The sequence below is a fragment of the Tenrec ecaudatus genome, unplaced genomic scaffold (assembly GCF_050624435.1).
Source record: "Tenrec ecaudatus isolate mTenEca1 unplaced genomic scaffold, mTenEca1.hap1 Scaffold_548, whole genome shotgun sequence".
Lineage (NCBI taxonomy): Eukaryota > Metazoa > Chordata > Mammalia > Afrosoricida > Tenrecidae > Tenrec > Tenrec ecaudatus.
The window spans coordinates 897636-915101 of record NW_027459459.1 but is presented as its reverse complement, the minus strand read 5'-3'; the positions used below and the strand labels follow the sequence as shown (position 1 = coordinate 915101).

General features: G+C 44.8%; 1 protein-coding gene across 8 annotated transcripts in view; it reads left to right on the top strand.

Moving 5' to 3' along the window:
• The first annotated feature begins 4414 nt into the window (after nt 1-4414).
• The window catches only part of LOC142436717 (thyrotropin-releasing hormone-degrading ectoenzyme-like), a 425143-nt gene continuing 412091 nt past the window's right edge, over nt 4415-17466 (top strand). For all 8 annotated transcript variants that reach the window (XM_075540200.1, XM_075540194.1, XM_075540196.1 and 5 more), the window contains exon 1: nt 4415-5331. In XM_075540200.1, coding sequence (XP_075396315.1) covers nt 4430-5331 — 902 coding nt within the window. In that variant the 5' untranslated portion in view covers nt 4415-4429. The remainder of the gene's footprint in view (nt 5332-17466) is intronic.

Genomic DNA, 17466 nt, shown 5'->3' with positions numbered 1-17466 from the left:
TCCCTCAGCTCTAGAGCAAGATCTTTCCTTTCCTCTTCCAGTTTCCGCAGGCTCTGGGCGCTTCTCAGTGACTGGGCTTTGAAATGCATCTTTACATGGCGGCCCTCTTCCTCGAGTGACTTTATCCTCTCGCCTGCTCTCCTCTTTTAGAAACCGTCTCTCAGATGGAATCAGAGTCCTCTCTCATTCCTAAGTGACAAACCTCATTTCCAAACAGGGTCACATTTCGATACAAGGATGAGGGCTTCCACCTTTTAATTCAATCCATATCATATTTGCTATTAAACATTTTATAGTGTCTCTTTACCCATTAAAAAGGTAAAAATTAAAAATTTCTCAATGGAGATAATTGAGAAATCTATTGAAAGCAGAGAGGGTAATATATCAGTTTCTAAGTCTTTCATAAAAGTTAAGAACTAGTAGCGTTTGCCTAGTCCCACTTCTCCACAGTCAGTCACCCCCAAAACTGAGCTCATTCAGTCACTGGACTTAGGTTGTGTAAGCAGCTGGGGCTGACTCGGGCTCTATCTAGCTCTTTCTCCTGAGCAACAGCTGCTTCTGGATGAGAAGCAGTAATCGCACTTGAAGGGGCCGAGAATCCAAGGGCACTTAAATTGCACCTCACCATACAAACCAGTTTCCAAAGGAGAGCAAAAAGAGCTCAGGTGTAAACAATTAAAGCATAAAGTCTCTGCTCTGAAGCCAGCACATTCACGAAAGGCAGTTCATTTTGATCATTTACAGGGACAAGGTGAAGTATAAATTTAATTAAAAATAACTTCTCTTTGGACTCATGAATATTAAATATTCAGACTGTTTCCCTTTTTACAAGTCAACTAGGGCCACAAAATTGACTTCACTGGAAAAATCATAATATTATTCAAACAAATAAATGTGTTTCTGAGAAAAAACATCATGTACTTGGAAAGCTCGATATTTCCCTAGGGAAATGCATGGCTCCAGAACTGGCCCAGTCAAAAGTGTCTTTATCCCAGTGACTCACAACACAGAAGGCCCATAACACCAATATTCCTTGGTAGAAATATCAGGGTATTATTTCTTGATATTTTTGTTGGACATACAATCTAACAGAAACACAGGATAGAAATAGCAGGTTCTAAGAAGATATTACTATTTTTCCAAAGACCCTGCTTCTGAGGGTGAGGGTGCTAAAACACTTTCAGAAAACACAACACCATAAAATCAAACAAAACCTCACTAGGATGCTTTTATAACATTGATCTGAAAGGCAGAAATATCCATACACTTGACCTTGATAGTCAATTTATTGAGTGAGGCTACATTTGGGGAATCAGTGCATTAAGAGGTCATGTCCAGTCTACTTGAATTTCAAAAAAATCATTTATTAATTCAGTCACATTTAGTAAAGCCTTTACTAATTGGTACATATATATTCTTTATCTCAAAATATCTGAGAGTTTCCTTGTTGTAGCACTGAAAAGAACATGAACACATTGAAAAGGCATAAAGAACGGAAATGTGCCCCATCTTTTCATGACGACTAGCACTTCAGAGCAATACTGAGTGTGTAAACTTCTTCATTAGGTGGCGGCTGTCAGACCCCAGCGAATGGTTCCAGACCTTTCTGATCATCAACGTGTGATGAATCCATGGACTTCAGATCAATAACCTGAATTGGCAGATTAAAACCTGAGGTCAGGTGATCTGAGAAGGGTCCCACCATTCCGTTCCCCTGCTGTGTGATGCTATGAAAGCAAAATAGGTAACGCTGCGCCTTGCTTCTTCCAATGCATTTAGCCAGATACATATGGGCAGCAAGAGCACAGCGATGTAAAAACAGAGCAGAAAAAAGTAACTTGAACAGAATGTGGCATTTTCCCTTGGTTTTGCTAACGGCCCACATACAACATGCTTTTAAAAAGCCACCCTAGAACATTTTCTCTTCATCATTTTCAAGCAGCTTAAATGGACATTTAGAATGTATAGCACTGGGCATGTATTCCATCTGGGAAAAATGGAAAAGAGATTTAGCACGATGGGTTGCATTTCTATAATTGTTGTTAGGACAAAGTTGATGTGTACTTGATCTCTTGTCTTTTGGTCATATTTTAAGGTCATCGTACCTTTTCAGCTCTGCAGTAGCACTACATGTTGCTTTTTGTAAGGAAAATAATTTTGAACATAATCAGTACACTTTATATTTAATTATAAATATCGATTCATTTTAAATGCCTTGAGGATTTGAAGACTTGAAAGACACATATAAGAGGAATTCTCTTTATATTGTGAAAACTATTTTTATGGACTCTAAAGCCAGTAACACTTCGCTTTATTAAACACCAGTCCCCTGCCTCCTGGATGTTAATTTTATTGGGGCTGTCCTCTGAATATTCTTCCAATTCGAGCTATTCCTGCACAGCCCATGCACACTCATAGAAACTCTGCACCACCGTTCAGAACTTCCCCGTGCAGACATGTGTCCACAGCCAGCCAACGCCGCTCCGTGCCTTGATAAATATTGGCCTATTATAACCATTCTTAACAAAGTTTATTTCCAAACACATTTTTGTAACAATCTTCAAGATAACACCGAAAAACTGCACAAGAGTCATCTTGACTGGGTGAAGCGGGGAAAAAATGCCGACCAATTATAGCATTGCTTTGTTTACTCCTCCAGCAAGTCTGAAGTATTGGGGCTCTGAACCCTGTTGTTCTGTCTCAAGTATATGGTCCTGGATGTTATGTTTAGGTATTATGTTTTTATCATTTCTCAACTCTAAAGATACGGGAGGGAAATTCTCTCTCTAGCTTGTACAGCCAGAGGACTCCAATGCTTCCTTGCTAACCACACTTTAGTACTGCACACCTGCACACATCATACTGTATAATATATGTCGACAGTCTATGGAGAATTTATCTCAATTTACATACAGCTCTCCAAATCCTCTGGTGAGCCTGATGTGAAATCTGAGACAGGCCAAATCTCCCCAACAGGATCTTCTTTTCCTCCAGGGGGTTCACCGCCGAAGGCAATACAGATCCTTGGACAGCGCGGTGGGGCTCGAGATTCCGGGAGAGGAGTGGCTGCGGGGCTTGTTTCGCTGAAGATTTACAATGTAGTTCTTGCAGGCGGCTCAGCAACCCCCTCTGTGGCGGTGGGTGTCTGCTGTGACAGAGCGGGGAAAAGCTCTCTAATCTCCCGTGCCTGCCTCTGCCTTTCAGCCGCTCCCCTCTCCTGCCTTCCCTGCCGCCGAGCGCTCTCGCCTCCTTTGCCTTTCTAGGGGAGGGGGGGATGTTCGGGTGGGGTGGGGGGGGGTAATAGGTGTTCAGTCCCTGAAGGCAGCTAGAGTAGCTTTGGCAATATAGACCCGAGCCTGTGTGCGCGCACACACACACACACGCGCGCACACACACACACACACACACACACACACACACACACTCACTCACTCACTCACTCCAGCTCTCCCCACGGGGATAGACCCGAGCCTGTGTGCGCGCACACACACACACACGCGCACACACACACACACACACACACACACACACTCACTCACTCACTCACTCACTCACTCACTCACTCACTCCAGCTCTCCCCACGGGGATACCAAGCCAGCCGGAAGCTCCAGCTACCTGCAGGGGGTGGCCCGGCCGGGCGCTCAGCGCTTACTTGCCATCTGCGGAGGGCAGAGCCACATCCAAACCAGGGAGGGCGGTTGGCTGTCCGGTTGGCAAGCTGGAGACGTTGGCCGCCACCGCGGCTTAAAGTGTCCAGGGTGGCGAAGAAGGAGTCTCCAGGGCAGATTCCCGGAAGGGCTCCGAAGCTCCCGGACTTCCTCCGGCGCCGGCGCTCCAGTCGGTCCCTCCTGGCCATCCTCTCGGGCCCTTCTGCGGGGTGCTGGTCTGGGGCGCCCCGGGGCCGCCGCCGCCGCCGCCAGCGCAGCCCACCCGGAGGAGCACTGAACGCCCCGGCGACACCGGAGTGGGGGGCGAAAGCGGGAGCCCTAACTTCCCCCCGCGGGACCCTCGCTCGGCGTCCGCCTCGCAGTGGCGCGCAGCCCGGGGCCGGCGGACGGGCTCCCGCGGAGAGCGCGGCGCAGGGGAGGGCCCGGCGGGAGCGGCGGGCGCGCAGGGGGCGCCCGGACCCCGCCCAGGAAGTAGCGCGCCGGCGGCCGGCGGCGGCGCCTTCCAAGTTGGGCGCGTCCGCGAGCCCGCCCCGGGCGGCACGGCCCGGGGGGAGGCGGGGCTCCCGGGGGCAGTCGGGGCGGCCCGCGCCCCGGGCGGGCGCCCGTCCTGCGAGAGCGCGGGCCGGAGGCTCCCGGCTGCCAGGCGGCGTCGCGCCGCGGGCCCGCGTGCGCTGCCGGATGCCCGCGCCGGAGGGGGCTCGGGGCGCCCGCCCGCGGGAGGTGCTGGGGAGGGCGGGGGAGGAGGCGGAGGAGGCGGCGTGATGGCCCTGGACCGCGAGCGGGGGGAGCAGGAGGAGGAGAAGGAAAAGAAGAAGAAGAAAAAGAAGAGGAGGAAGAAGAAGAGGGCAGAGGAGGGGGCCGCGGAGAGCCGCTCACCCTCGCAGGCCACCATGGGGGAGGCCGCCGCCGCCGCGCCCCGGCCGGGCGGCAGGGGGCCCTCGGACCCGTGGGCGGACTCGGTGGGCGTGCGACCCCGCACCACGGAGCGCCACATCACGGTGCACAAACGGCTTGTGCTGGCCTTCGCCGTGTCCCTCGTGGCGCTGCTCGCCGTCACCATGCTCGCCGTGCTGCTCAGCTTGCGGTTCGACGAGTGCGGCGCGCCCGGCGCCGACGGCGGCCCCGCGGGCTCCCCCGCGCGTGACCGCAACGCCAGCCTCCCGGGAGCCGCCCCGCGCAACCACCCCGCGGGCGAGGGCTCGGCGCCGTCCGAAGCGGCCGGCCAGGCGACGCCGGCGACCCCGTCCGCCCAGCCACCATCGGAGGAGGAGCGCGAGCCGCGGCGCCCCTGGACCCAGTTGCGCTTGTCGGGCCACCTCAAGCCGCTGCACTACAATCTGATGCTCACCGCCTTCATGGAGAACTTCACCTTCGCCGGCGAGGTGAACGTGGAGATAGCGTGCCGGAACGCCACCCGCTACGTCGTGCTGCACGCCTCCCGGGTGGCCGTCGAGAAGGTGCAGGTGGCCGAGGACCGCGTGGCTGGGGCCGTGCCCGTGGCCGGCTTTTTCCTCTACCCACAGACCCAGGTCTTGGTGGTGGTGCTGAACCGGACCTTGGACGCCCAGAGGAATTACAACCTGAAGATCGTCTACAATGCCCTCATTGAAAACGAGCTCCTGGGCTTCTTCCGCAGCTCCTACGTGCTCCACGGGGAGAGAAGGTAGGGAGGGGCGGGGCCCCGCGGCGCGGGACCCTCAGGACCCTCTGGGCTGCCTGCCACCCACCCCCCAGACTCGGTCCCATTCCCTCTGGGAAGCAAGGGGTGGCGGCGTAAAGTCACCAGCCCAAACCCTCTACTCCCCAAAGCCCAAAGCCCGTCCCCAAAGCCCGTCCGCTCCGCAAACTCACTCACTCACTCAGTGCCAAACAGGGAATTCCGCCCCCCTTGCATAGTTGGGACCTTCTCCTGGGGTAAGCTTGCTGGGCCTTAGAATAGATTCCCACTCCCAGTGCTGCTGCTTTTCTAAGGGGAATGTGTAATTTGAGCGATGCCAGATTGACAGTAAAAGGCTAACAAGTTATCCTCTAAAGAAAATGACTGAGCGCTTAAGGCCAACATAGCAGAGCCTCTCCGTTAAGGTATTGGCAAATTCCTCTTACCAGGTCCACCCTGTCTGACTCTTCGTCCCCTGGCAAACGCTTGGCAGAAGATGGGCTTTGGCTGCGTAAAGTTTTCTAAAAGTAGAACGTCAAGTTCACAGCCCTGCCTAGTACAGCTCAAGGCCGGAGAGGCTGGAGGGGTGGTTGGCATGGTACACGCTGCCAAGAGTGCCCCGCCGCCGGGAGCTGCAGTTTGAGGATCAAGGCATGGTCATTCCAGTGGCTTTTCCTAGAGTTATTGCCCCTGGAGATGTCTCTAGTGGTGAAGGGGGAGAAAACACGGCTAGTTAGTCTTCAAAGCCGAGTGCCTTTGATGCCTTTTAGATTGGTCAGTATTCTACTTATTAGTGCCTTAAAAAACTTTCCTTCACTTGTTTAGAGTTTGTGCTTAAGAATCCAACAGAACAGGTGCGAATTGCACCAGTTCCTCCAAAACTTTATGGTTTGGTGAAGTTGTTTAATTTAGCTAAGCCAATATTTCTGAACCTGATGACCTCTATCTAAGTTCTATCAACCCCACAGCAGCCCTGTAGGATAGGAGCTGATATCCCGAGTTTGACAGATGGGAAAAGGGGAGCATCGGGAAGTCAGGTATCTTGACTGTGATTACATGATGAACCGACAAAGCAGGGATTTGAGTTCAGGCAGCAAGGCTTGGTAGAGCCCATATATATCCCCTGACTTGGGAATAATAACAATAATAAATCCATAATGATACCATACTCTCACAGTATTGCATCAGGTGCCCATGACTCATTCACTTCCAGAGACTCAAGTCTGACTCACAGAGACCCTGCAGGACAGAGTAGACAGAGTAGAACTGCTCCTGTGAGTTCATGAGTTCATGAGACTGTAACTGTGTACCAGAGTAGAAAGCCCTGTCTGTCTGTCTCCTCAGAGCACTGATTCGAACCGTTGACCTAGTGTTTAGCAGACCAATGAGTGAGTACCATGCCACCAGGGCTCCTAGGTGCCTATGAGTAAATGTGTTAAACAACACTCGACCACGTGCGGGGAATATAATCTACCATAAATAAGTGTCTGGTAGTACGAGGTTCTTAGGTATATTTTAATGAAAGAATAAGATTCTTGCTCTTCCCCTGACTCATTGCGTTTAAAGCAAATGATTACTTAAATGACTAGAACAGGTGAGAGTTAAAAAATAACAAAGTAGTAGAAACATAACAAACTTAAAAATGCAAACAACTTGATTAAAGGTGTGCTGGAAATGACTGATGGGAGATCCCCAGTGATTCTCACAACGGCAAAAACGAAGGCTCAGCAGTCCAGCGCACTTGGGATCCCCAGGCTTGTCAGTGAAGAGCTGAGTTTGAACTCTGGTTTTCTGATCCCTAGACCTGAGCTTATGGTGCCTGGAAACTCTCAAGAGAAACTGCTAGTCTCTCAGAGACGGGAACTTCACCAAAGTTCTGTTTTATGAGGTCACGTTATATAAATAAAATACCGAAATGCCTCAATAGTTGCATGATAGTTAAGGTCTCCCATAAATTAGTCACTTGATAAATCGTAACATTAGGTATGGATAATTTAAACCCCTTTCCATCATTTTCCCATATATTATAAAGAATATAGATTAACCATTAAAAACCCCACTATCATCAAATATGGGGAAAGGCATAGAAGGTATATCTTCATATGCTGAGAAAAAAGCTTATTATATCAAAATATCAATACTGTAAATTGTACATCACTACTGATAAATCTTGCTGCGGTAAAATAAATACCTCCAACTAATGCTGGTTTTTGAGCCATGCCAAAATATATTTGGTGGAACTGAGTTTGTTTTGGTCAGTGCTTTCAAATTAACAGGACTCTTAAAAAGACCAGATGTTTCTGCTTGACCCATAACTGATTTCTTATACCCCTGGTACATATTTGCATTTCAATGCACTCCTTCAGTTCTCCCTACAGATGTAAAGAGCTCAGTTGAAAGTTTAACCTAGTGCCCATGCAGCTAAACTCTCCTCTTGCCCCCCCCCCCAGGAACTACAGGATTCTGTGTTCCTAAGAGTTCTGTTCCTTTTTCTTTAAGGCCATGTTAATTTGATCATGTATTGGATGTTTATGCTAGAGTTGATAAGACAATGAAAATGTAGTAAATTATTATAAAAAAATCATACCAGCGTTCCAGATATTAACTCTTGTTGTTGTTGTTGCTGTTACTATGGCTACTTAGACTAATAGCAGGAACTCAGTCAAAGTTGGACTTTTGTTAGTAATAATTTTATCACCTAAATGCAGTGTAAATAACATTTAAAAACCCCACTCTCCAAAAGGACACAGGGGCAAGCTCTGGGAAACCTGGTTTAAAATAAATATGGTTGCAAAGGAAATTAATGCCATTATCAAAGTATAGTGGCCTAGTCTATGTGACCGTAGTTACTGTTCTAAGTGCAGTGGATACTGGCCATACCTACTCCCAGCCCACTGCCATCGAGTAGGTTTTGGCTCGCAGTGACCCTATGGGACAGAACAGAACCGCCCGAGAGGTTTCCAAAGCTGAACTCTTCACAGAAGCAGACTGCCACGTCTTTTATTTCCACGGGGCAGTTGGTGGGTTCGAACCACTGACGTCTCGCTTTGCAGCAGAGCAGTTTAAGCAGTGGACCATCAGGGATTTTATTTTGGATATAGAGGAACATGTTCTTCTTTTGCATCTATAATCATTTTATAGAAATCTTTAGATGCTTTTTGATGTTCTTATGGCCATTTCAAGGCTATACAGGTTAGATCATTTCGTGAAAGGAAATCCAAGACACCTCGTTTTCTCTCTGTCTTCAAAATTTGGTGTTTGATTTGATTTGAGTCACTTAGCACGTGGGGCAGGTACCGGAGGTGCTTTCTTGGGGCATGCTCCCTTGCAGCGGTGGTTCTCACCTTCCGACAGTTCCTCATCTGGTGGTGACCCCCCAACCATAACAATATTTTCGTTGCTACTTCATAATCATAGTTTGCTACCGTTATGAATTGGGCGACCCCTGTGAAAGGTTCCTTTGACCCCCACAGGTTGAGAACCGCTGCGATAAAGTATCTTAAAATTGTTCTCAGTCCCACTCATCTGTACTTGTTGCTAAAGGTTTAAAATCAGACACACTAATTATTTAGATGTGACTTTTTATGAGTTAAGAATCTAAGTAATTAGTAAACATTTGAAAATTTGACTTCATAATTTTTATGTAGAAAAATAAAATAGCACACTATCAGAGAGTATCAAAGGTCAATTGGAAAAAACTTTTAGTTTGTATAATCTAAAAATGCCAAGATCAGTAAAACGGAAAACAAAATTGCCATAGGGAGTTCTTATTTAATACTGTGGAAATCTGATTTCAAAACCAGTCTCGCTTCTTCTGTCACCCTTTGAAAATTCAATCTGTTTTCTTTCTCCTGCCTTTCTTTTTTTATTACTGGAAACAGATAGGAATGACTTTTATCAACCCTTACCAGCTGGAAGGAGTGAAAGTTTAGCTTCAGAATCTTGAGTGGGGGATAGTCATGTGAAATCCAGGTGGCCATTACAGAGCCGAAGATGAAACTCCTTCCTTTGGGATGAGAGCGATGAAGTTGAGTAGTGTCTTTGTAAACCCCAGCTGAATGACAGCAGCGCCTCAAGGTGGCACGTTTGAGACATCAGCCATATCCTCAGTACCTGCTTATTAAGCTACCTACTCCCTCCCTCCCCCCCCCCCCAACAGGCACTGCCCTGAGTAATCGGAAAGATAAAAAGCAGTCCAAGGTCCCACTGGTACAGAGATCGGACATGCAGCCTTCAGATAGACTTCAAGCCTGCAGACACGATTTGTTTACCTAACCCCCAAACAGCTTAATGTTATTTTTCTGATTAGCTGTAAAAGTTTAGAAATTGAGGGATTACATAGAAAAGTATTTATTTCTGGCCTTTTGGAAAATTGGAAAATCTTGTACCACTGGGCTTACATTCTAGCTTGGCAGTATTTGTCTTCATTTATTACTTCAACAGTTATTTATTGAATGTCCTCTGTGAGAGTCAGGCAGTTTCATAGGCTCTAGGGTCTAGAAATAAAGTGAACAAAATCACATTGTCAGGAAGCTTTTATACTTCTTAAGTTTGTGACTGACCCATTTACAAGTGACATTTGCTTCCATGTGTAACTTAATCTAGACCACTTCTGCATCTTTGTACCTAGTCTACTTCACCTTTTTCAATCAAGTGGCTATTTGGATTTTCAACCCTTGCTTGGGCCATAATTCACCAGGGAGGCCAATAATAAGGACCAGGAAAAAGAGGAATATGAATAAGAAAATCAACAAGTTCACTAATTGTGAATTAATGACAGTAGCATTCACTAACTGTCAAGTGTAACCTGTAGAGAATAAGTTTCTTGTACATAATGAGTCCAAGAGAGTTTAGAAGAGGGAGAAATTTCTGTGAGTTAGAGTCTAGAGATCTACTTTATAAAAGAAACATGATTTGGTATTCACTTAAATAATATTATAAAGAAAAGTCATAGAAATGGGGAGGTCTGTGGGAGAAAGTATAGCATTCTTGTTATAAATAGATCTGAGAATTTAGATTTCGTTTCTCTGTGTAACATGGGTTAATTACTTAACCTCTCTTTAATTCACATTTTTAAAACTAGAAATACAAATTCTTCATTTACATTGTTTTCCTGGTTACTATTGTGATAAAACAAACCATCCCAAAGCTTAGTGGCAGATAGAAACCACTTTGCTGTACTGAAGCTCTCCTTTAATGGATCAGGAATTTTGGACAGGAAAGAGGCAGGCTAGCCTGCACTCTATGATGAGAGGTGACTCCGTGTAGGTTCTTTTGTTGTGTCTGTGGGATTGGTGCTGGCACGCTCGTGGAACTCACCTGCTGCTCATTGTGGGTACTCTCTTTGGAACGCAGTGTGGCCTGGCCTTCTAACTCACGTGGTGATCTCCGAATGGCTGGTTTTCTTACACGGTACTTCAGGGCTCTGTAGGGGAGTTCTTACATGGTACTTCAGGCCTGTGTTCTTACATGGTACTTCAGGGCTCCGAAGGGGGGTGTTCTGAAAGAACTAGGTGGAGACTGTGGCCTTTACCGGCATCCTTATGGGTTGCTCAGTATCACATACATAATATCTCCTAATTATAAGTGGGTCATTAAGGATGGCCCTGATTCATTAGAAGAGAAAGTGTACCTCACCTCTTGATAGGAAAAGGGTCAACAGCTTATGGAAGTGTTTTAAATGTATATTATTTGCTCTCTGGTCCTAAAGAATTTTATCCACCCCTGTACGAATTTCCGCTGACCCTTCAGAGAGAGCGAACCACCAATAGGCCTCCTCCTATTACAACTCAAGCTCAAGCTTGAGGTCCAGGATCTTACCCTGCCCAGCTGCCACTCGGGGTTTGTCTCTTATGTGTACTTCCTCTACTCTGAAGACCATCAAGTCAGAAGACAAGTTGTTTCCCCCTGCACATCCAGTGTGCAGTAATAAAACAGGCATACGGTGATTACAGCAGCCATTTTCATGAAAATACGGAGAAAATAGGAGGATACAGACGTCACTGGCCGATGGCAGTTCTCCAATTCAGTTGAGCCCCTGCCGCCAATTCCTTTATTATGGCTCTTTTCGACTCCTTGAGAGTTGTTCTCCCTGATACGTGACCTTCCTTGCTGGGGCCTTTATATTTCATTCTAAATCTTCCTTTCTCTACATTTAAAAGGCAGTTTGCTCAATTCATTGACATCGGCTTTATTCTTCAGTTGTATAACCAGTCTCACTATTTTTTTCATAATCACTCCACCACTATTTATATAAACTTACTGCTCCTTAAGTTTCTTGCCTGATCTTTCTGGATGCTGTTGTTGATTCGATCCAAATGCCTGAGAGCAGTGCTCAAGGCACACATTGCTAATTAAGCTGAACTTGTAACAAGGGGTAATAGAGAGCTCATGGTCTCCTCTGTTGAGGAGAGTTTCTTGAATTAATTAATAGGCCTCATGTGATTGATTGCAATTTAATTTACATTTGGACCATAATTTCCCCTTTAGATGTTTTCTTCTTTTATTAAAATTCCACTGTGTTGTATGTTGGAATGAATCAAACTGTTACTTATCCGCAAAAGATTAGCTGTGAGCAGGACGTATAAATGTCGGCAGGAGAGACTGCCACATTTCTATTAATCCAAACTGTGGCATTTTGAAAGATAGAGCATAGGTTTATGATTGACTTACACATCATGAAAGAATATGAGTATATAATTCAGGTACTAAAACTTTGATCATTGTAAAACATTCAGTTGATTCTCCAAAAAAGTTGTTTACCATTTGATGATTTGTCAGTAAACTCAGGAAAACTTATGCAGACAACAACCAGTAGGTTGTGGTTGGTGTTGAATAACCTTCTCAGTTTGTTTCAGTGCAGGGTTGGGAAGCAAGGCTTCTGTTTTATTGTTTCGTTTCTATTGCTGGGAATTCAAGCAGTTGTAATTCTTTTAAAAATGGTGGGTTTTTTATGTATCAACTGGTATCCACTCGATTAGACAAAATTACATGCACAAATCTCTTTGAGATGAGCCTTTCTTTACCTTCGGGGTCTGTAGAACAAGACCCTTATAATTCTTACCTATCCTATTATTTAAAAGACAAGGCTTGGAAGAGGCTTAATCGAAAGACTCCAACAGCCTGTTGTCACGTTGAAAAGGCCCGTTAGGGTCTTAATAAAGTCATACTCTAGCATTATCTTTAGATCAAGCTTTTCTTTTTTATTTGTTTGTTTGGGAATTAAATTCAATGCAGTATCTATTACAAAAGAGTCTTGCTTTTGAAGAGGAAAATGTGAATTTGCCAACTTAAAAAAAATTATTAAGTACTTTCATTGGGGCTCTTACAGCTCTTATCACAATCCATCCATCCATCCATTGTGTCAAGCACATTTGTACATATGTTGCCATCATCATTTTCAAAGCATTTTCTTTCTACTTGAGCCTTTGATATCAGCTCCTCATTTTTTCCCGCCCTCCCTCCCTCATGAACCCTTGATAAATTATAGTTTATTATTTTCATATATTACATAGTCCTCTGTCTCCCTTTACCCACTTTTCTGTTGGTTGTCCTCCTGGGATGGGATTGTATGTTGATTCTTGTGATCAATTCCCTTTTCTCCCCTACACACCCCGTATTCAACTGGTATCTCTAGTCTCATTATTGGTTCTGAGGGGTTTACCTGCCCTGGATTCCCTGTGTTATGGGCTCTTATCCGTAGCAGTGTATATGTTCTGGTCTAGTCAGATTTGTAAGGTAGAATTGAAGTCATGATAGTGGAGGGGAGGAAGCATTAAAGGCTCACAAGGAAGAGATGAGCCCGCCAGGGTGCAGTACAGCACCGATGAAACCTACAACTTTATTCTAGTTCTTTAATGCTTCTCTCCCCGCTCACCCAACTAGATCATGTTTTCTAACCCTTTGATTTGAATATTTTTTTTTGGAGGCTGCTTTTACTTTAAGGATCTTAAGCCCTCTGTAGTCTGGGAAGGAAACACAATTTTAATTTAAAACCTAGAAAGTCCTGCTCGTTTATGGTTTAGCTACATTTTACTTGAAAACTGTAGAGATTGTTCTTAACGTGTGTGTGTGTGTGTGTGTGTGTGTGTGTGTGTGTTTCATGGCTAGTGAGTGATAAGCCAGGTCCAGACAGGCTCTCTGCTATCGAGGTGATGAAGACCCATAGCAGCTGCGGACAGGGTGGAACTGGCCCCGTGAGCTTCTGAGACCTTAACGCTTCAGAAGAGCAGAAAGCTCCACGTGTCTCCTGCAGAGTGCTTAGTGGTTTTGACTGCTCACCTTGTGATTAGCACCCCAGTGGGTCACCGCTACACTACCAGAGCTGCTGACGATCAGCCAGGTAGCACTGTCAGTACTCTTCCTGGAAGCTCCTTGGCTAGAAAAGAAGAGTGGAATGGGTTTCTTCTCCTTTCGCATACTGCAGACAACGGTAGAGCTAAACTTTCTGTGACCACACAAAAAGTTTGTCTTTTATTATGTTTCTACCCACATTTATCGTATTAGCCTCGAAGCCCTCATCAACAGTTTCCACTCATAGTCTTCTTATGTCTGAAGCTACGGCCATGTTTTAATTAAAAGCCCTTGTTACAGCAATGCTCCATGGATACAAATTTGCTTTGGCTGATTCTGCTGTAGAGCAAACCACTTGACAATATAATATACTTTTTATGGCACACACAGGTTCTTTGTGTGAGGGACTCAGATCGTTTTTGGAACGGAGCAATTTATCTCTGCTACATGATGTCTGGGGCCTTAGCTGGGAAGTGTCAGTGTTGGGATATCAAGATAATCTATAGCTGGAGGGCCCGAGCTGTCCAGCGGCCCCATCATCCACTGTCTAATGGGTGATGCCATTAGGACTTCACCTGGGGCTGGCAGCCGAGGGGTTTACATGTGGCCTCTCTCCGTCACTTGAGCGTCTTTGAAGCATGGGGATCACATGGTATTCACATGGTAGTTGGTCTTCTTAGCTATTGATTTCATTTTCCAAAGACACAAGTATAAAGAGATTTACATCATTTGTTCCTTGCATTATAAAATAGTTATGGAGAATTGCATTTGTCACTATATTTTTCTCTCTTGTTAGGAAGGTATTACCATTTCTAATGCAGCCATGTGTCAGTATTACTTTATTAATTTCAAGCTTAGGGTGACTCATGATCAATGGATGAGGCATAAACTCCATCTCTCAGTGAGAATAGAGTCAAAGAAGTTGTATAAATTTTCTCAAACTACCAAAAGTTTTTCTAAATATTAGAAGAGATTACATAAATAAAGGGAGTCCTGGTGGCTCAGTGTTTAAGTCTTGGTTGCTAACTAACCCATCAACTCCTTCTGTCAATATTTACAGCCTTTGAAACCTATGGAGTAATGCTACAGGGTCGCTGTGAGTCTGAATCGACTTGACAAAAATGAATTTATTTCAGTTTTATGGATATGAAATCGGAAGCACAGCATTTGGCACATAATACACTGATGATTATAAATCAATCTGTTCAGAAATTCTTTAATGAATTTGTGATATATACATTTAAGAGTTTAGATGTAAACTAGATTATAGAGGATCTTGATACCAGACCAATCGAGTATTTGTTTTATTCACTGAATAATTTAAAGCTACATAGAAAGCTAATACAAACTCATTGCTTTTGAGTTGATTCCAACTGAGAGCAACCTTGTAAGACAGACTGTCTTAGGATTTCCAATGCTGTCATTTTTTTAAGTGTAAGAGAGAGCTTTATATCAAGACGTAATTATATTTCCAGCTAACATCCCAGCCTAGTACAGATCAAGTCCATAAATCTGATTCTACACCATAAGTCCAATACTAGTCCATAAATACCCCTTCAGAGTCGTGCAGCCACATGCAGTGAGGCAGAATGGAGGAAGATCACGGGCCGGTGGGGGTGGGTGCAAAGTCTTGTAGGTCAATAGTGGTAGACACATTCTGGGCTCTGGCTGCCATCAGCATGACTTGAAGTGGCTTGTCAACAGGAAGATGAAACGGAGAGTGTATATGGCCTGCCTTCAAGGAGAAAGAGACAGGAAGAGGCTGGCCTCACAGAGCCATTTATCTCGGTCCTCCATTCAAGCTGTGACCTCATTAATACACTAAACTCCAGGTTCCTACAAGAACCATGTGGACACAAGAAAACCTAACTATCACAGTCCTCAACTTGGCACATATATACCATTCTTTAGTCAAATATAATTTTTTTAAAAAGGACAATAGTAAAATCATATTTGTGCTTAAAAGGAAAAAACTAAAATTCAGAAAATTCAAAATATTCCAGGCTTTTTAAACATAATATTCTATACACTCATAGAAACAAAACTATTCTATGCGTAATAATTGCAGTATGTGAATACCTACATCATAATCCTATCAAAATATTCTTTTTAAAAAATGTTTCCTATCAAAATATTCTTATGAACATATTCCCATACCCATGGAAGTTTGTAAGCCAGCCATGTCATTACTTTGTCCTCCCTTTTTGGGTATCCAATTTCTATACTTCCCTCTTAGATCAACCCAGTGCTCTCAGGAGACCAGTGTGTTCTTTGGTGTGAAAACTCTGCGTTCCAGTTGGGAGCTAGTGAGTCTGCATCCACGAGCGAAGTCAAACCAGGACAGGCTGTTGCTGTAAGTGTCCTGGGCATTGACTGCCACACCTTTCTCCCGTGGAGCAGGTGGTGGCTTCCAATGGCAACCTGTTGGCCAGCAGCTAAGCACTTAACTGCCGTGCCACTGGGGTACCTTCAAAGCTGCATGTGTTTATTTATACTCTTGATAATCTGGTGCAGCTTTTATGGCACGAGGAGAGTTCACATAGGTAAGACTAAGTATTATCACTACTAAAGTCATTATAACTTAAAATGCATAGAACAAAGTGGATATGGAAGGGATTTTAAAGGAGGAATTGATAGGATTTGGATAGGGAAATAAAAAGTTGAGAAAGCAAAGATTGGCTTTAAAATTTAAAGTAATTACCAACACCAAATTTGCTGCCAGTGAGTCAGTTCTGACTATAGAAACCTTCTGTGGAGTTTCATAGGTTTTATAAATCTTTACAGGAACATACAGCCTCACCTTTGTCCTTCTGAGCAGCTGGTGGGTTTGAATTGCTGACTTTGAGGTTAGGAGCGTAATGCTTACCCAACAGCACACCAGGCCTCCTGTTTAAAGCAAAACCACTTTTTTTTTTTCCTATCAGCATTTGTTGTGCATTTTGAACCAACTATTCACAGGCAATGTGGGTTTTCATTCTTCCTGGCCAATCCATTGGGCACATAAAGCACACTACCCAAATAACCCATTTGTTGCATTGTAACTTATTATACAGAATTTTATTAGTCACATTTTTTATTAGTAGCTAACACAACTCCATCAAAGCTAAAGAAAAAGAGAATTTATTTTAGAAAGTGATTGAAGTCCACATCAAGGATGAACTTAGTGCTCGGGGCGCTGTGGGAACTTATGATTCCTATTTCAGCATGTGTTAGTTTCCTAGGCCATTGCAGCAAGTGGTCATTAAACTGAGTGGCCTAAAATAATAGGAATTTGCTTTCTCACCGTTCTGGAGACTAGAAGTTTGAAATTACACTTTCCCCAGGTTATACCCCTTCAAAGACTCTAGGGAAAGTCTGTGTTTTTTTTTTTTGGGCGGCGGGGGGGGGGGGGCTCTTCTAGTTTTTTTCCCTTCCAATAGTCCTTGTCCTTCCACCGATTCATAAAGATACATTACTCCAGTCTGCCTTCAAGTTCTGGGTGTGTGTCTCTGTTTCTCTTCGCTTCTCCTTTTTCAAGGACACCATTCATTTAGAATGGATTATGACCCACTTCGTTGTGATCTGAATAATTGCAAGGAGCCCTGGTGGCTTAGTGGCTACACATTGGGTTGTCAACCACATGGTCAGCAGTTCGAGCCACCAGCTGTTGCTTGAGAGCACGACGTGCCTTCCTGCTGCGGTCAAGAGGTAAAGTATTGAAACTGCAAAGGGGGCAGCTCTACCCTGCCCCATTGGGCACCATCAGTCAGAATTGATTGAATGGCGGTGGATTTTTAACTAATTACATCTGCAAAGACCCTGTTTCTAAGTAAGGTCACATTCACAGATACTGAGGAAAAGACTTGATGA